Below are 20,795 nucleotides of genomic sequence, written 5' to 3' on the forward strand. Positions count from 1 at the left end.
AAACCCATCCATCTCTGTTTTGGAGTTGGCAATGAAGACAGGGTGGCGCCAGGAGCATCAATGTCAGAACAGGCACTGGGAAAGGTTGTGGTGTTACGACCGGCACCAGCTAACATCCAGGAATGGATCCATCGGTGCCCCTCGGAGCAGAGGCTGAAGCAGAACCCCAAAGGAACCCCTTCCCACTCTGAGCACCCTGAAGGCACACCAGCAGATTCGGACTTCCCAAAGATGAGCAGGGTCTCATAAAATTCTTTCAGCTGGGCAGAGGTTGCTCCGGGAAACTTGGGGAAGCACTGTGTTGGCCCAGATGCAGGCTCCGCAGATGGAGGCCTTGAGTGATGATGCTCTGCCATCTGAGCAGCGAACGAGGTGAAGTTTAAGAATGTTTGTCCTTCAACTGCTTCGTGCACCTCGACTTACCCGAATGTCCCAAGGGTTGGGAATGGGACGAAGAAGATGTGGGGGTTCTGCGACCATTCCAGAGACCTTCCTCTCGACCAAGACTTACATGGAGCACAGTGCCGGGCGACCCTCAACTTTAGAACCTGCTCCCTCAAAACCTTTGAATTCATGGCCCGGCACTCAGAGCACAACTTTGGGTCATGGTCGCAATCTAGCCACCCAAGACCCACGAGGTGCAGCTCCGTCACAGACATCGCCTGATGACAGGACCCTCAGGGCTTGAACCATGTCTTACAAAAAGACATCCTCGATGCACCAGGAGTTATACAACTTGATGAAAAACTTGACATAAGTCGAAAAAGACTAGTCCAAAAGTGACTGAGGGGTAGCTCTCTTCAGATCGCGATGGCTGGTGTGGAAATAAAATAAAATAAAAAATAAATAAATAATAATACAAAAAAAAAGTCAGCGCATGGGGGTGGCGCCTATATAGGACCTGCGAGGACATATCCGGCGTGGATGATGCACATGACAGACAAGGAGCCGATCAATGCCACCTAACGGCGTGCAGAGGTACTGGTCATGAAAAATCTCTGGATCCAGACTGATGCCTAGGGAAATTCAGAAAGCAAGGAATCTGCAACTAGAAGTCTTTATCAGATCAGAAAGATCTCATAACAGCAAACCCAATCTACCTGGACTCAAACTTATACAAGCAACTTAAACAAAATATGGGACGTACATTGCGAATTTCTCATCATACATGATTGATGGTCTTTCCAGTTATGTACTTAAGGGTGCCCAGTGAAATCAATTTACAATGCCATGGAAATGGATATTGCTATTATAAGAGTAGAATAAAATGTGAACAAAAACAAAAACAAATGCAAAGCAGAGTTTTAGTGCCCCTGCTCTAGTGATAAAAACAGGGGTACAAAGAGGAAACTTATTTTATCAAGAGATTTAACACTAACCGAAGATAAATAATTATCCTATTTAAATGTTCTGATTTTTTAGGGTCGAGCGCACAAGCGCTCTGTCCCAGTTGTAATCTCTCTGTGGGCTTTTACCCACGTCCATCTCACGCCCATCACTTTCGCTGGCTAGTGGGCTTGCCTTTTAAAATTTGCTTTATTTTACTAGTGGAAGGCATGCACACGTCATGCCTTTTCTGGTGTTTAGCCCTCCGAGAGCCCCGGCCAAATACTGAAAAAACATACGAGGCTCCATGTTTTCAGTATGGCTTCTGGACTACTTGTTCTCTATTTCGTAGGCACCGCGATCTCGCTGGGCAGTAATCAAGCGCTTTTCATGAACACCAGTTTAATTCTATTGTTTATATTAGCACTCGTTTGTGAATTAAAAGGTTTTACACAGCGCGACTGCATAGTAATAAAAAAAAGAAACAAAAAAAATAGTGCAAAGGCGAAACCGGACCAGTCTTGTTGTTCTGATTAGTCACCTTCACACTTATGGATTGGTGCTTTAAAACTGCTACTTTATGTGAAATTGTATTACTTTTCATTTTCAGTTTATGTGGCAAGAAAAGTCTGGTTAGGAGTTTACAACGCTAATAGCTCTTACTTGAGCAAATGCGAGACACGCTGCATTGAAAATGCTTGTTTTTATGATGGTGAGGATTCAAAACTCACCTGTTTTATACAAGCTGAAGTACTGGAATATGCTCAGCAGAAAATTAGAAAACAAGCATTTTGTCCATGCCAGGCCTTGAGGAGGACTTTTTATGTTTCCTATGCTTATGTTCAGGTGCAGTTCTGGATCTAATTCTAGACCTTAAATGGAGAGGACTCAACTATCTACTTGCCAGTACCATGCAGAGCACTAATCTCCATCTTTGTAAGTCATTCATAAGAATTCATCGTTGCCGGAGATCACACGGAGGGGTCATGTTTCAGGATGGAAGTTACATAACAACCCCAAAACATGTATTCTTGGCCTTCTGGCCAAACCTAACTCATACTGAAACTCCATGGCATAACCTTGGCCCTGGCAATAAAGGTATATTTACTCCTAGCCATCTCCCACAAACGGAATAACAAACTGCAGTAGAAGGGACATGATCTTAACATATCAGTTTCACAGACAAAAATATATAAACTGGGCCCATCTGCAGGCACAAGGTCCACCCATGTTGCTTACAAAAGTATACTACATTTGAAAACCTGGAACTGAACACAACTCTAATCGTAATGCAATCATTCTCCAACACGGACAGCTTTGACAAACTGAAGTGTTACATTGATATGAGTGCAAAGAGTAAGTTGCTACACATTTACAAGGTGGCTAAAGTACCTGCAGAATAAAGAGATATGACTGCCCTGAACCAGTTCCACAATAAGAGATGAAACTCGTTGGCATATTATGGTCAGTTCTGGAAAGAATACACTTCTGGAATTAAAGAAATAAGGTATTCAACATAAACGTTACGGACTACTTATTTTAGAAAGCACACTTTGGTTGGAAGTGTATGTTGCATAAACTAGGAGACAGCATATTTTGCTAACATAGAAGGGAAAAGTAAAGCCAAGTTCATCTATTAGTTAGATTGGGTTATAACTTCTAGAAAGTTAGATCCAAATCCTACATGCATTCTCTTTTATGAAGAGCACAGCAGGAAACTTCGTATAAGCTCCATGGCCGCTATGGAAGACCATATGCTTGACTCTTCAACACTCACAAGAAATCCAAGGCTCACTGTGAATAAACGAAGTACTCTCAGCCTGATGTCCAATCATGTTTGAGCATTTGGTTTTGGAAGGTACTCGATGCTCACAGTCCTGACGGTCTCTAAGACTGGTGGTTTGAATGATAACCTATTTAAAGATGAGCTCTAACCAGCCTTGCAATATTTGTTGCCACGATCTTTAAACCTCCTTAAAATTTAAAGTAGTCTGGGCATACTGTCACATTCTCCATTTTCTTTCTTGCGCAGCACATTTTAAATTGGGACTTAAACTTGCTCCTGGAGCCCATACACCTCCCTCTTAGCCATTTCTTCTGTAACTGACCATAAGGCACGCCCTGGGTTCAACAAATCAGTTTTTCACTTTCTAAACAATTGTCCGATCATGAGCCAGCCAAACAATATTTATAAAGTAAAGCCTCCAATTGTGCTTCCTGCTAATATACCTAAAAATGTGTTCTCACTCCTTGTTTTGTTCCTTTGCCTCTGGACCACTATTGATGCTTCTACCAGCTCGCATAAGCATACTGACTTTCTTCCTGTAATCATTAACACTGCTTTACTACGTCTACTACCTCAAGTACCAAAATGCGATAAAGTATTGTTCTTTAACGCTGTAAACGGTCTTGTATATAAAGCACACCAAGAAGTGTGGGTGTGGAACCATATCTAGGGGCAAATGCCGAAGATGCATTTGGACAACTTGGAAGGGAAACAGTGGGTGTCTGTTTCCTGGAAATGCCTTTCCTTTTACTGAGTTTTACTGAGTTCAGGGTTCCACTAAAAAGGATGACCGGGTTCCTGTGGTATACGAATCTCAGCTGTTGTGACCCTGCCCCCCTCAACTCCGTCTACTCAAATACTATGGAATTTACCAGTCTTCTTCATGGACTTGCTCTAAATGAAACGCAATGACAGCAAATAACATATGCCTTACCACTTTCACTAATGATATCAGACAACCAATAAGGCATACTGGTTTCATCAGTAAAAACTGCATACAATAGTGTTCTATCCTTGACACCATATTTCCTTAATCTGTACGTTGCTTTGGTGCAGAGCTGTTTTCAGGTGATAACATCTAATATACAGGTACTCGAAGATTTAATGCTCAGCTCTGTGGTACTTGTAGGAGGTAGCCGTCAAAGCAGGACTCCTATTAGTTCACTTTAAAACTACCGAACAGCATATGACATTTACAATCACTGTTGAAGATGCAGAGGGTCAACTCTGAACTCTGCATTAAGAGTTGCGATCAAGTGGGAATTTGTTTCCACACCATCTGGCTCTGCCCAAGTTGACAAGGGTTTTCAGAAGGTGCTGGTGACTACCTGATTAAAATAATTGTAAAATATGCTGATAGCAGAGAAAATTTATTTATACTGGAATATGGATTAAGACTGCCCTGTCACAATATGGTAAAAGTTTGCGACTTGGGGTCAAGTGTCAAAATTATGCCGCCAGACTGTGGGATAGCTATAAAGTCCAAAATGAGGCAGCATGGTTACTGTACATGGATTGGAGCCTTATGGCTTAAAAGAACAAGTTACTTACCTTTGCTAATGATTTTTCTGGTGAGTACAGTAGCTATCTGTGGATTCCTCACTTTATGAATTCTCCCAATGCACCAGCATTCAACGGATACTTTCTTCCCAGCTCTTCACGTCGACGAGGACGTCACAACTGCACAGCTCCGCACGCGACTCCATCTGACGTCATTGTAGCAATAAGAAGTCCTTGCCGGCGTGCGGACATCAGTGTCACCATTTTTTAACGTGCCTTTGAGGCAAACAGGTGAATACCGACTTCACAAGTACACCATATATACACCAATCCAAAAACAAATATAAAATCACAATATTCGTTTATATTAAAAAAAAAAAAAATTATATACATTTATAGCAAAAGAAGTCTTGGTATGACCAGACAGGCAACGGGGAGGTGGGTGGTACTGAGGAATCCACGGGTAGCTACTGTATTCACCAGAAAAAAGCGTTACCGAAGGTAAGTAACTTGTTCTTCTGATGGATACAACTATTTGTGGAGTCCTCACCTTATAAATAGAATCCCAAAGCAGTCCCGCACTCGGAGGTGGGTGCCTGACCGGTCACACCAAGAAATCCTGCAAAAACAGAACGTGAAAAATGGCAGTCCCTCCTAACTTCCGAGTCAAAGCAATAATGCTTCGCAAAAGTGGAGAAGGTGGTGTAGAACCTGCCCCTGCGAGGAGGTCTGCCCTGTGAGGGAGACAGAAGAGAGGGCACAGTGAAAGTTGGAGGTGGTCTGAGTACCACACCCTTCTTGGCCAATCAGGAGCTATTAAAATGACTTGGGCCCCGATCTCGACGAATCTTCCTCAGAACCCAAGGAATCAAGGGTATGGGGGGGAAACACGTAAAGTAACTGGTCGCACCAAGACATCTGAAATGCATCCACCAATGCTCCTAGCACCGGATACTGAAGGCTGCAGAACGACAGGCAGTGCACGTTCTACCAAGTGGCAAACAGGTCTATCTGTGGAAAACCCCACATCCGGAAGAGGAAGAGCCAGGTCTGGATGGAAACACTACTCGTGATCGGCTGAGAAATGCAGACTGTCCTCACGTATATCGAGAACCCCAGCCAGATGGTTTGCTACATTGCAAATCCGATGGTCCTGTGCCCAGGACCAGAGCCGCAGAGCATCTCTGCAGAGAAGGTACGACCCTACTCCTCCCTGCTTGTTGATGTACAACATTGCAGTAGTATTGTACGTCAAGACCTGAACTGACTGACCCCAAAGGAACGAGAGGAAGGCCTTGAGAGCCAGACGTATCGTCCATAACTCTAACAGATTGATGTGAAACATCTGTTCCACTGGAGACCAATGACCTTTGATCTCCAGGTCCCCTAGAGGAGCTCCCCACCCTAGAGTGGAAGCATCCGTTATGACCGTGGCCACCGGAGGTGGTGGACAAAACGACCTTTCTTGAGAAAGGTTGTCATCCACAGCCCACCATCGTAGATCCACTGCAGCGTCTCTGGAGATAGTTATAAACTCCTTGCAATCCCCTTTGTGTTGAAACCACTGCTTGCGGAGGCACCATTGGGGAGACCTCATGTGCCAACATGCATGAGTGACCAACAGAATGCAAGAAGAGAACAGACCGAGCAGACGTAGAACCTTTAGGACAAAACAACTGCTCCCTTTTGAAACATTGGAATCAACGCCTGAATGTCATGAATCCGCTGAGACGGAGGATAGGCCTTATTCAATGTGGTATCCAGTGCTGCCCCTATGAACAGGAGGCGCTGAGAGGGCTCCAGGTGAGCCTTGGGACCATTCACCGTAAAGCCCAGGTTGAACAACAACTGTGTTGTCATTTGTAAGTGATGCAGCACAGGCTCTGGGGACTTGGCTTTTATTAGCCAATCGTCCAGGTAAGGGAATACATATATTCCCTTCCTTCTGAGGTCCTCTGCAACCACCGCCATCACCTTTGTGAAGACCCGAGGTGCGGAAGTAAGACCAAAAGGAAGGACCGCAAACTGGTAGTGTTGCAACCCTACCACGAACCAAAGATACTTTCTGTGCGACTTCAGAATGGGGATATGAAAACACCATCCAGCCTTCCTCGTTCAACGCCAGAAGCACCTGTGCTAGAGTCAGCATTTTGAAATTCTCCTGTTTGAGGAACCAATTCAAAATCCTCATGTCCAGGAATTGGGAATCAGGAAATATCTTGAATAGCATTCCTGACCCATTTCCTGCCCTGGAATCAACTCCACTGCACCCTTTAACAAAAGGACTTGCACCTCCTGCTGAAGCAACAGGAGATGATCTTCTGAACAAAATGAATGACAGGGAAGGATGGGAGGGGGGAAACTCCTGAAAAGGAAGGGCATAACCTTTCCCCACAATATTTGGCACCCAAGAGTCCGATGTGACTAACTCCCACTCATGGAGAAAATGAAATATCCTGCCCCCTACGGGAGAAGCACGATCCAAGATGGATAGAAAACTAAGGCTGCTTTCCTGGTTTGGTTCCCCCAGAGGAAGATGAGGCAGGATGCTGCTGGGTGGCTCTTCGTGTTCTAACCCTCCCTCTAAAAGACCTATATAGAGTGTTGGCAGGCTGTTGAGTGTGTGGCCTTCCACAAAGAGAATCCATGGCCAAACCCCCGAAACCTCCGAAAGGTTCTAAAGGGTGCAGATGTTGAAGCCTGTAGCTTCAAGGACCTTGCAGTAGCCCTGCGGTCTTTAAAACGTTCCAAAGCAGAGTCGGCCTTGGACCCAAACAACTTCTAACCATCAAACGGAAGGTCCAACAAAGTTGTCTGAACATCGGTGGAAAAGCCAGAAGACCTTAGCCACGCATGCCTCCTAGTCGCCACTGAAGTGGCCATTGCCCTGGCCACCAAATCAGCTGTATACAGACCCGACTGGATAATCTGCTTGGCAGCCGCTTGAGTGTCCAAAAGGAGATCAAACTGCCCCTGCACATTCTGTGGCAATCTCGGCACCACAGCTCTTGACATGTACATCAGGGCATGAACATACCTTCCCAGCACACAGGTAGCACTGACAGATTTCAGGGCCATACTGCATGCGGAGAAACCTTTTTTGGCTGCTTGCTCCATTCTCTTAGACTCCCTGTCCGATGGAGTAGCAGGAAATGAGCCAGGTGCAGATCGGGCAGAACAAGAAGCTTGAACCACCAAGCTCCCAGGAGTCGGTTGTTGAGACAAAAATTGAGGATCCCCAGGAGCAACTCTGTACCTCCTAGCCACAGTCCTGGAAACCGCTAGAGTCGTGACAGGTTTTCTCCAAAGGTCTAAAATGGGCTCAGTAAGGGCATCATTAAAAGGGAGTAGGGGCTCCGTAGATTTAGAGCAAGGATGCAACACCTCCGTCAAGATGTTAGTCTTCACCTCCGGTGCTGGTAACGGAAGTTCCAATAATTCAGCAGCCTTCCTTATAACAGTATGATAAGATGATGCTGCCTCCTCAGTAAATTCGCCCGGGGATGAAAGATCCCACTCAGGGGAGGTATCCAGTCCATTGCAGAGTCCAGACCCTGAAATTCCCCCATATGCTCAGGAATCTCTTTCCTCCAACAGCTGTTGCTGATATTACTGCTCCTCCAAGAGCCTCAAGGCTCTCCTCCTTGATCTCAATCTGGCCTCCAATCTCTGTGTTGACAGAGTTAGCTGACGTAGACAATGCCGGTTTCAAGGCAGATGGACACTCTGGTGGAAGAGGTGGTGGAGATATACTGCGTCCCGACTGGGATCAATCCTGCGCCGGCATTGACTCCATCGGCAACATCATTTGGGGCGAAGTCATCAGCACTGAACCAACACTCTCAGCCGGATAGAAGGGTACAAATGGTGCCTGTTTGTACGGCGACGGCGAACCCAAAGAGAAAGCTAATGGACCCGTGGGACCAGCTGGTGCACCAGAAGGGACCATAGCCTTGTTGAAAATGCTAAACATAGCATTAAGAAACGCCGCCGGATCCGCTCCTGTAGTCGGGAAGGCAGGAAACCTCTGCTCATCTTGACCAGCTCCTGAGCAAACACGGGTGAAAAGTGAGTCGGAGGACGGACTCGACTACCTCAATCAACAACAGCACTAGAGAAGTCTGTGGACTCTGAGGAGTGATCACTGGACTGACCTCCCATGCCGTACGGCATCATCTCAGAGGGGACAGAGACTGATCTCTGGAAGAACGAGTCGAGAATCGTGCCGGCACCGCTTCTTATGAGATCTCGAGGACTTGTGTGTAGAAGAGTCCCTCGCCTTAGATCTTCGATGACACTTGTGTCCCCTCTCAGCTTTTGCTAAAAAAGAGCTTAGCCTCTCTTTCTTTTAAGGCCTTCGGGTTCATCCGCTGGCAGAACACGCACCCCCTCCACGTCATGGTCCGAACTTAGGCACCACAAGTAGTCCTCATGATGATCTGTGACTGACATTCGACCCCGCACTCATGACAAGGCTTAAAACCGGACTTCTTTGGTAGAGACATTGTAACTAGTACAACAAGAACACCTTTGAAACAGTAGCTTTTCGACAGCCAGGAAAAACCGTAAGCGTCAAAGGCGCGGAAAAAAGGGAACTGATGTCAGCACAACGGCGAGGACTTCTTATTGCCATGATGACATCAGACTGAGTCACGTGCGGAGCTGTGCAATTGTGACGTCCTCATCGACGTGAAGAGGTGGGAAGAAAGTTTACGTCGAATGCTAGCGCACTGGGAGAATTCAAAAGGTGAGGAATCCACAGATAGTTGTATCCATCAGAAACTGTGTACAAATGTTAGGATTTCAAAAGAAGATGCTCTGCTCCAACTATTTCAATTGATTTTTTTTATGCAAGATGGAGACAATGTGGCTGTAATTATTCCTCTGAACTGGATATTTTAATCTCGACCATCAAAAACAAGATGCCACTGTTAACATTAAAACCACATTTTCAAGCAGGTGTCAGAGGCAAAATTGAGACAGGGCCATATTCTGGCCCATTTTTATGATTTTATCCATCAAATCTGGTTTAATAATCAGATTTCAGTTTTCAGTCCAAATTAAAATTCAGACAATTAAAATGCATTCAATTAATACCAATAGGCAAATACCATTGTCTTTTATAGCATTAACTGGAAAAAAAATGAAATCCTTTTATCAGTTTCCAGCTTTGTCACATGTGTTTGTCCATAACCTGGTTACCAGGAAAACATGAAGATTTCATGTGAAATTAGAATCAAATCACAAAACGTTTCTATCCAAATCCCAAGATGCCCTCAGTCAGGAGGGAAACAATTAACACTGTGGATGTAAGCAAGGGTCCAGGGTATAAATATCTTGATTGTAAATTTTAGACTGACTTTGAGACCAGTATTTTATGTTTTTTAACTAATCTATGTATTAATAGCTTGGTTCTCAAAATAAGAAGTTGTGGGGGTGGGCGGATGCTGTCACCGAATTACCTAGTTAATAAATTTCCATTAGGCAGGTCCCAATTTGCCACCCGCTGTGATTTGTTACAATCACAAGGGAAATGGCCTGCAAAGGACAATAGACCACCACCCCTTCAACTGCATTGCAAAATTGATTTTTTTTTCTCCATCAAAGCAAACTCCAGAAGGAAAAAAAAAAAATCTGATTTGAAAAACTTCACTGAGAGAAGGCAGTGGTACAAAAGAAATAATTTGCAAATCAGTTACCACCCCGACATTGAAGTCAGTAACTAATCAGTGGTTTGTGACTGCAGTTATGGTAGCCAAGCATTGTCATTTATCATAATCCTACACGCCCCTTACAATGTATGATTCAGTATGGGCCAGTAGCTCCATTTTGTTATTCAGAAAAAAAATGTTGAGCAGTAAAATGGGGTTAGTACATTAGAAAAAAAGACCTCTGAGGTGGCAAACAATAGGATTTTGAAAACTTCAGACTTTGGTCTGCAAAATCCCACAGTACACATGGTCCCAACCCTCAACCTACAGAATGACAAAGTTAGGCTTCATCTATAGCCATTTGTATTGGGCTTAAACTTTTTAGCATCTTAAACTCTATTGTGTTAATTGGCAAAAACATGAGGGAAAAAAAAACTGACCACTATAAACACTCAAACATACAGGTGATTTACTACTTCTAAGAATTTACAAACCTTCTCAATAGCATGCCTATGTTTGTGGCTGAAAATACCATTGTGAACTGCTCCCTTTGACGCAATGATTAACATGAACCTAATTGTTTCACAGTCCAAACCTGAAAGTTACACTTTCAGGTTTTGTCAGGAAGTGGGGTGGTCCTATATATGTCCAATACAGAAAAGGGTGTTTTGCAGGACAAGATATTTCTGGTGATTTCTTTCTATGAGTTATGGTTTAGATAGGAATAAATTTCTTTCCAGAGAAAAAGCAATGGAAATTGTATTTGCAGGTGATCACGTCCAGGGTCAAGGTGTGCATATAGAACAATTTAAACAGGTTTGGTAAGGACTGCTTTCCTGGAGAACTTAAATGCTTTACAGCAGTGGATTTTAACCTGTGGTCCGGAGATCCCTGTGAATCTGCAATCCCCTACTCAGGGTGTCTGACTGCTTCGAAAATTAAATATTAACAGATTAATAACGTGTATATAGATAAAGAAGCAAAATGTAAAGTTAAACATCTTAAAATATTCTGTAAATGCGAAGGAATTGGACACTGGAGGTGAAAAATGAAGTTAGTATCCTCAGATTGATTTCTAGGAGTAGTTCAGGTGCATTAAACAGAACTTAGTATGGATGATGAGTGACCTCAAGTTTATTTAGAAATGCTCCAACCTTCCTAATACAATTGTGATTTTTAAAAATATTTCTTTGTGAATTAAATAAACTATCTGATCTTTTGTGTACTTGTTTGATGAATGCTTATTTCTGTATTTTTTGTGTACTGTTTTGAGCTTCAAGTCATCGAAAATGCTTTGGCCGGGCCCGTGCTTCCAGTGTAGCCTTAGAACCCACCGAAGCGGGCTCTACCGGCCATTAAAGGCCTGCTCCTGCGTTAAAGGCCTGAGCCGAAGGCGAGGGCCTTTAACAAGGGAGAGGGCCGTTATTGGACGGCAGAGCCCGCTTCGATGGGTTCTAAGGCTATTAGAACATTCTGCCGCTAGAGGGCAGAATGTTCTATTAAATAAAACACATTTCTCACAGAGCCTGAGGGGATTAAAATTCCCCCCTCAGGCTCCGTGAGGCTTTGTTCACAGCTGTTGCTGTGAACAAAAAGAACATTGAAATTTTGACGCTCTGGGAAGCCCGAAGCACTCCATTGTCTGCAAAGGAGATTCGAACATTTCAATGTTCTAATAATGATTTATTGTGGGATACAGAAATGATAAAGTGAGGAGGTTGACAGAAGTCAAAATTTTGAGAATTCCTGTTCGACAGCAACAAAAAGAAAGACAATACAATTTAGAAGTGCTACTCCAACATAGAACAAATCGCTTAGAGGGTTTACTGTTAATGATGTGTGCAAATTATAAAATTTGGGCTTTCAGTTAAGGATTAAAGTGAAGAATAATACTGAAGGGTTCTGATGCAGTTGCCTAGCCATCTTTAACATTAAAATGAAGTTGCTTTTCTCTTACTTCCGATGACTGACAACAAAGAGGTCTATTTCAATGTTAACAACTTCATACTCTCATCCAAGGTTTGTAGAATGTTATTTTAAGACAATAAATGTTGCGCTAACACACTCTTTCATGAGATCCTTTTTCTTAAAATAGTTTATTACTTACCAAAGCAAAAGCCGGTTCCAGAATGATCTCTTTGAGAAGCTGAATCTAATTGTGTAGAAGTGGACTGCGCTCTCCAACTACAACGTACAATGCCTTTAAGCACCTACAAAACAACAAGCATAATTTCAAAAATACAATTGAGGACTACTGGTACCATTTGTTGGGCCCCCTTAAGACTAACAGGTTTAACGATGAGAAAGGCCTGAATCACCCAACCAAATGGGCAGCGCTAGATGAGAATAAGCACATAAACAACACAGAAAATTCCCTTAATGCAGATCTACCACTACACATTCACTTCAGAATGTGGTCAACTGTTTCAGTCCAGGTGTGGTGGGAGTAGGAGATGTAGGGTGCCAGTAAGCAACACAAAATATGACTTATTGGAAGAATCAGCAAACTTGTGCTTTCCATTTACGTTCACATCACGAGTTCTTAATAGGTAATGGTCAGTGATACCAAACGTATTACTGCTAAAAACCAGCTGCATTGATAATTCTGAAATGCATAAGTAAGAGAGAATTAAAAGTGCTCCTCCGCTAGGCCCCATAGTATTAGGAAGACAAGGGCAGATCAGTACTCCTGCATCAGTTTCTACATGTTTTTCGCATAATTGCACCTCTTTTTTGGCACAGAAGCCTGACGCTTAACTGGAGGATTTGTTCCTGACAACCAATACATTTTACCTAACTTTCTATTTTGCATATACTTTCGACAGATGAGGGCCCAATTCACAAAGGGCCTACGCATTTGTGGAGGAGGCCCCACAATTGTGGCAGCACAGCTGTACTGCAGTTACCTGCTGCGGAGGTCTTACCACAAGTGTGGGCATTCCTGCTCAGACTGCAGGGCCTCTGCCACGAGTGTGGACTCCCTACCCAGCACGACTGCAGGGCCTCTGCCACAAGCGAGAAGGCCCTTTGCTAGTCGGCCCCACAGTATTCAAAATCTAAGCTGTTGACATTTTGGCTAGTAAGATACATTCAAATCCTATATCCTACGAATTTGTTTTCCTAGAAGGAACATTATTTTTGCATTTATGTTGGTTTCTGCATCAGAAAGCGGTCTTATGTTCACCTTCCACACATGTGAGGATTCAAACGAGAGAAGTGGATTTAAGAAGATCCAATGGGGAGTCTGGTTTCATAAAGTTAAAGCAGTTGTGATCACAGTATATTTATTGCCCATAGGAATTTCAAACAACAGCGAGGTGGCATAGGAGGTATAATGCTTATATATGTGGACACATAAATGTCACCATGGAAGATTAATTAAATGGAAAACATACCTTGTTTAATGCTATGTTAATTTGGAACATCAGTAGATAGATTAATATGTAAAACCTACAATTCCTGTTCATTGCAAAATTATTTGAGCTACTGGTGGTAGAAAATATATCCGCCTTTAAAATCAAGCAATATGCTTCTTTGGTAATATCAATGTATTTTGAGTGCAACCCTTCCTGTATCACCTGGTCGATGGGGTGTTATCAGCTGCTATTCAGATCTTTTTCATGGAGGGGGTGAGATGGCTCTCCAATAGGAAGAGCTCTTTAAACTATTTTGGTGGAGTACCTATTTGCCCAAAAATTATAATTGCTAGCCTGTATTGGGATAGGGTAGGCAGCACCATATTTAGCAAAGCAGTACAAGGATCATCACACAGAGGTTGCACTGAAATAAAGCCTTAAGGAACTGTTCTTCGGTGTATTAGTTCATGCGTGTCCAGTTTATTGACTGACTAGTCTGTAGTGTACATGTACAGAACAACGACGAGGACCCAATCCTGACTTTTTTCATTGACACCAGGAACGCAGACGTTAACTTATTTAAATCAGCAAAGTTTGTTTTATTGTTTGGTAGAGCAATGAAAAAGAATGACGAACTCAAAGCAACTCAGCCTGGTAAATGTATTTCAGTCATGAATTTAGGATTTGGATTGAATAGATTCTGTGTAGTTCATGTTTTATGGATTAGTACACTGGTTCCCAAACTTTTGACTTCTGTGGACCCCCATTTTATCAATACTGGAGCCCGGGGACCCCCACTGAATCATTAGTGGAATCCGGAGACCCCCACTGAGTCATTACTGATAGCTGGAACCGAATATTAAATTTTCTAAGCAGTCGCGGACCCCACGAGGAAGCTTCGCGGACCCCCAGGGGTCCCTATCCCACAGGTTGGGAACCACTGGGTTAGTAGTTATACTCATGTTATCTAAAAATCAGTAAGACAACATATTAACAAAACAAATGCATACAAAGAATAGGTTGATAACATGGTTAAATGCTTAGGGTAATAACTCTGTTCAAACTTAGCACAACGGTATTTGAGGTAAATATTTTTCCCCCATCTCCCAAAGACGAAGGGAAAAAAAAAAAAAAAAACACAACAAACACTGGTTAATGTGGTAATGTTAATAATAGCTTTGAGTTATAAAGACGAAAACCCTGGTCACGAAAAATGACTGCATAATGCAAACTGTTCATTAGCTACCAGCCTTTAATTTTGCAATGCAACCTATGTACTAATGGATCACACTGCAAAACGTCCAGACACAGAACAGGCTGTCTAAAGAATATCAATAAAACAGGTTGCTGTTTGCAAACCGCTTTTAGTTGGCTACAAACACAGGGATAGTGGTCTGCAAAGAATAGCAGACTATCACCCTTGAGTTTGCATTCAAATGGATTTTTATTTTTTTAACCAGCACACACTCAAAAGAAACTAGTGCTGCATAAAAATTAAAAAAAATAAAAAAAATAAACAATTCTGAACGCAATGGAGGTTTTCCGAAAAAAAAGTAGTGTGGTTACCTGGACCACTGTCTCCTTCCCACAAGGTTGCCGGACAATATTTCCCAAGAGGAAGCTGACCAACAGGAACAGCTTTTTCCATCCAAATACGTTACCACGTAATGGGTACCAGCTTTAACAGGTTGCTACCACAAACCACGGATACATTCTATTATGTCCTACAATTAAAGAGGGACGCCCCTTTCATGCCCTTCCTATTTGCGATTCGGAATGGCTCGGTAAAACCATTTTGCAAGTCTGAAATTCTTTTGCAACTCACACAATGGGTTTCATATCTAGCAAAAGGCAATTTTGCACCCACAAACACTCCGAGTCCGAGGATTTGAACCGACAAAATTGCGTGTGTATTTCAGTCTTTATTATCTGCAATGCTTTGGAACCTGATGGGCACCAAATAAAGAATTTTCTTTTCCGTAGGCATTTCTACTGTCTTAATTCATTTTGAGACCGCAAGAAAAGTAACAAAGTGTCTCCTTCTCAGGTCATGTTCTGTTCACTTTCTGGAAGCACTTTCATAAATCTGGTTTAAATAAGTGTTTTTGAGATAACCTGCCTCCTTACTTGAGCATTTACACAGGGATCAGATTGCCAGTCAACTGATTGTAGTGTGCCAATGTTTTGCATTAGACATTATGGCAACACCACCTGCAGCAAAGCATGTTTCAGGTTTGAATTCCTACTCAGTGTCTTACTAGTGACCTGGGAGTGCACGTTACGCTATGCTACAGAGGTGGAAGAGTCTTGGCAACCTCGCAAACGCCGCCCACCAAACAAAGCTAGTTAGTTGCTCACTCATTTTCTCTGTCACCACCGCCTTAAATGCTGTGGTTACCTCATTAGGGGGCATGGCAGAAGCCGCAGAGAGGCCTATGATGAGGTTGCAGCCGGCACACCAGGCATGACTGTGTCCCAGTTAGTGGGACTGTGGAGACAGGGATGAGTAAGCAGCCATACCATACTTTACCGCATTACAATACTACTGCTGGTATCGCCATCACGCTACGTGCCGAAAATTGAGTGGGCAGGGGTGTCAGCTCTGTGGTGGCTTCTTGCTGAGCCTCTGGCACCCAGCACACTGCCACTGGAAGCTAGAGCCGAAGCTCCCTTTTGCTCTTTCTTTACTTTCCCCCATTTCTGAACACTGTAACCAGCAGCCGTTACCTTAGTTAGGACAGACAGAGGCCGGTTAGAAAGTGAGTTGCCCAGACCCTCCCAACATGACTCAACTCAGTTGAAATGATCAGTGGCAAGGGGCATGTGGAGGGGGCGTGGTCACTGCAGGTTTAGACCTAGTTGTAGTGGTAGAGCCAGTGTCTGCAGAAGCAGGCCAACTGGTTTTGGGTGCGTCTTGTGGAATGGGCATGCTCCCTAGCCTCAGCTGCCCATCGCATTGTCCACATAATCAGGGTGCACCAAAGACCATCTACTCCGCTCTCCCTATTTTGCAGCTGAGCTCTAATTTTAACTTATCTAAATAAATCTACAAACTTTGCGTCAATGGTACTTATTACTCATAGTTTACTTCAGAAGATCCAGACCTCAGAGTGCACAGTAGGAGAGAAACTGTTGAGCAAAAGGGGAACTGTGCGGTCTTATCCAGCTACCTGAATACAGTCCAACACAACCTACACCTGTGAAAGCTCCTAAAAGGAAAGCCTTGCCACAGAAAAAAAGTCAGTGCTGTTCTGGAAGCTCCTATTAAGCCTATATCTCCCCCCACCCCCTTCAAGTCTACATTCTGTGCCTCTCCCTTTAACATGCTGGGAATTTAAGGAGAAGATCTGCCACGGAGGAACACCTATGGCAACAACACCTGAAATGAGTAGATCTCAGGGGCTGAGCAGTGAAGATTTTTACAAGATCTCTCTCCAAGGGAATGCAACCGGTGTCTCCACTGGGCTCAAGGATAAGTTCTCTATGGCTATATACAGCGAAGGCCAAGGGACACAGCCTGCTGCTGGGCTAATTCCTGGCCAGGGCTAAGCTGGGAGGTTCAGTGCACCGAGGGTCCATGCATCAAGGAGACATTTCAGTCCCATGCTCCACTAAGACACAACGTGACGGAGACCCTGGAAATCATCTCTGAGTGATCAGCTAAAGAGGCAGGGGGGGAGACAAACCACCCTTCCAGCCCACCACTCAAAAGATGTCTGGGATACTGTATGTCTACTTAGCAAACAGAGCTTGCGGACGGTAATGATGTCCACACAAGTGCACACAAGGACAACTGTCTCTCTGTCAGAGGTCACACTAATGAACATGAGTTATAGTATATCAATGGTCCATCCCACTCCATCGCCCCCAAAGAAGCCCAGGAGGGAAAGTAGAACAGATAAGGAACTGGGTAACCTACTAGACTGCTTTCTCTCCACACTGGGTGCCCAAATCGAAGAACAATTAGCACGCACAGACACACTCACAGACACACACAGACGGAGACAGAGACACACACACACAGACAGAGACACAGACAGAGACACACACACACACAGACAGAGACACAGACAGAGACACACACACACACAGACAGAGACACAGACAGAGACACACACACACACAGACAGAGACACAGACAGAGACACAGACAGAGACACACACACACACACACACAGAGACAGAGAGACACACACACACACACAGAGACACAGACAGAGACACACACACACACACACAGAGACACAGACAGAGACACACACACACAGACACACAGACAGAGACACACACACACAGACACACAGACAGAGACACACACACACAGACAGAGACACAGACAGAGACAGAGAGACACACACACACACACAGAGACACAGACAGACAGAGAGACACACACACACACAGACAGAGACAGAGAGACACACACACACACACACACACACAGACAGAGACAGAGAGACACACACACACACACACACACAGAGACACAGACAGAGACAGAGAGACACACACACACACACACACAGACAGAGACACAGACAGAGACAGAGAGACACACACACACACACACACAGACAGAGACAGAGACACACACACACACACACACACACACACACACAGACACAGACAGACAGAGACACACACACACACACACAGACAGAGACACAGACAGAGACACAGACAGAGACACAGACAGAGACACAGACAGAGACACAGACAGACACACAGACAGACAGAGACACAGAGACACACAGACAGAGACACACAGACAGAGACAGAGACACACACACACACACACAGAGACACAGACAGAGACAGAGACACACACACACACAGAGACACAGACAGAGACAGAGACACACACACACACACAGAGACACAGACAGACAGAGACACACACACAGAGACACAGACAGACAGAGACACACACACAGAGACACAGACAGACAGAGACACACACACACAGACAGAGACACACACACACACACAGACAGAAACACAGACAGACAGAGACACACAGACAGAGACACAGACAGAGACACACAGACAGAGACACACAGACAGAGACAGAGACACACACACACACACACAGAGACACAGACAGAGACAGAGACACACACACACACAGAGACACAGACAGAGACAGAGACACACACACACACACACAGAGACACAGACAGACAGAGACACACACACAGAGACACAGACAGACAGAGACACACACACAGAGACACAGACAGACAGAGACACACACACACACACAGACAGAAACACAGACAGAGACAAACATACAGACAGAGACAAACATACAGACAGAGACACACACACACAGACAGAGACACACACACAGACACACAGACAGAGACACACACACAGAGACACACACACACACACAGAGACACACACACACAGACAGAGACACACACACACAGACAGAGAGACACACACATACAGACAGAGAGACACACACACAGACAGAGACACACACACAGACAGAGACACACACACACAAACAGAGACACACACACAGACACACACACACAAACAGACACACACACAGAAAGAGACACACACACAGAAAGAGACACACACACAGAAAGAGACACACACACAGAAAGAGACACACACACAGACAGAGACACACACACAGACAGAGACACACACACAGACAGAGACACACACACAGACAGAGACACACACACAGACAGAGACACACACACAGACAGAGACACACACACAGACAGAGACACACGTTTGGGAGAGAGAGCACTTGCATGGCCCACACCTCCTCTCTTACAGCCCCTCTTTGGCCTTCATTTGCATCACACGATACACGATCGCCAAGGCACTCTTACAGCAATCACAAAAGATGGAAATCCAGATGGATCTAATCCAATTCATCGCCTCCAGCTTAGTGGACCTGGGGCTTAGAATAAGCTCAGTGGTAAGTCTTCTCAGAGGCGCAGGGGTGGAAAAGTCCTCCCTATGCTCCAACATGATTGACAAACTAAGCACATTGCATAAAATACTATGGTCCCCTGTGGATAGCATCAGGAGCATGACTTGCTGCCCCAGAGCAGACACAAAGGTACCACTCTCAAATAGAGCGGTCCCAGCCAAACAAAATGACAATCGCTACGGTCCTTCCTTAGTCATGGTACCAGTGGCCCCCAAGGAAACTGAAACCAAGTCCCCACTCTCCCACCACAGCATCAACCCATCCCGCTTGATTTGCAGCAGATAGGTCAATCCTGAGCTTGACTGATGTAGGGGAAATTATCTAGACTCTGGTAATCCAAATACCACCATTCCCCTCAAAACATTGCATTCTCTCAGGAAGGGTGAAAAAAAACCTGAAATAAACTGAGTAAAAATACAGTGCCCAGCAAAAAGAGGACCCTTGACTCCAGAGACAGCCAACACCCCTTGGTTGCACCAGGGGCAGGGGCCCACAAAGCTGTCACCCAAGTTGATCAATGAAGGTATATGTACACTGAGCTCTTTCCAAGAAACAATGAGATCGCATGCCCCTCTGGACATATTGTCGGTGGGACCACGCACAGAGAGCATAGCCACAGACTCTCAAATAAATCAACAGTGCCTACACCAGGGACCAACGGTGCCCAGCCACTTAAGGTCAATGCACTGGCACCAGGGGTCACTCAAACAGGAGCAGCTGCCCAAGTCAATTAAGTAGATGTACATCGAGCTGCTCGCAAGAAACAAGAAAACAAGTCCCTCGGGACATAATGTCAGTGTGATTGCTTATAGAAAAGTGTAGCCACAAGCCGGTAATCTAATGCTCTAAAGAAACGAACACCAGCCACACAAAGGATCAATGCCGCACAGCCATCAAAGGACACCTTGCAGGGTTGTGGGGTTCCAATGGCTACAACTGTCACTGAGAAACATGCAGCAGTGACAAGTACCTACACAGTCCTTTCTTATATTGATTCAATCAATAGGCAATCGTTCATTCAGGGCCCCAGTGCAATTATTGCAATGCCATCTGTAAAAGGGCTTCTCAGTTTTGCCAGCAGCGGTCATAATGCCCTTTGGTACAAAGGCTTTCTGTCTAATGACCTGGGAGCCACCTCCCCTCTCCCCCCACCCAGCCCCTAGTACGCCCCAAAAGACAGCCTGAAAAGGGGACCAGCAACCAGCAGGCCTTCTTTA

At 44.5% G+C, this 20,795-nt stretch overlaps 1 protein-coding gene across 1 annotated transcript in view; it reads right to left on the reverse strand.

The window, feature by feature from the left end:
• The window catches only part of ACADM (acyl-CoA dehydrogenase medium chain), a 258,751-nt gene that overhangs the window by 192,925 nt on the left and 45,031 nt on the right, over positions 1–20,795 (reverse strand). Inside the window, exon 2 of the mRNA XM_069232418.1 lies at positions 12,371–12,473. Coding sequence (XP_069088519.1) covers positions 12,371–12,473 — 103 coding nt within the window. The remainder of the gene's footprint in view (positions 1–12,370; positions 12,474–20,795) is intronic.

Source organism: Pleurodeles waltl, chromosome 4_2 (genome assembly GCF_031143425.1).
Source record: "Pleurodeles waltl isolate 20211129_DDA chromosome 4_2, aPleWal1.hap1.20221129, whole genome shotgun sequence".
Classification (NCBI taxonomy): domain Eukaryota; kingdom Metazoa; phylum Chordata; class Amphibia; order Caudata; family Salamandridae; genus Pleurodeles; species Pleurodeles waltl.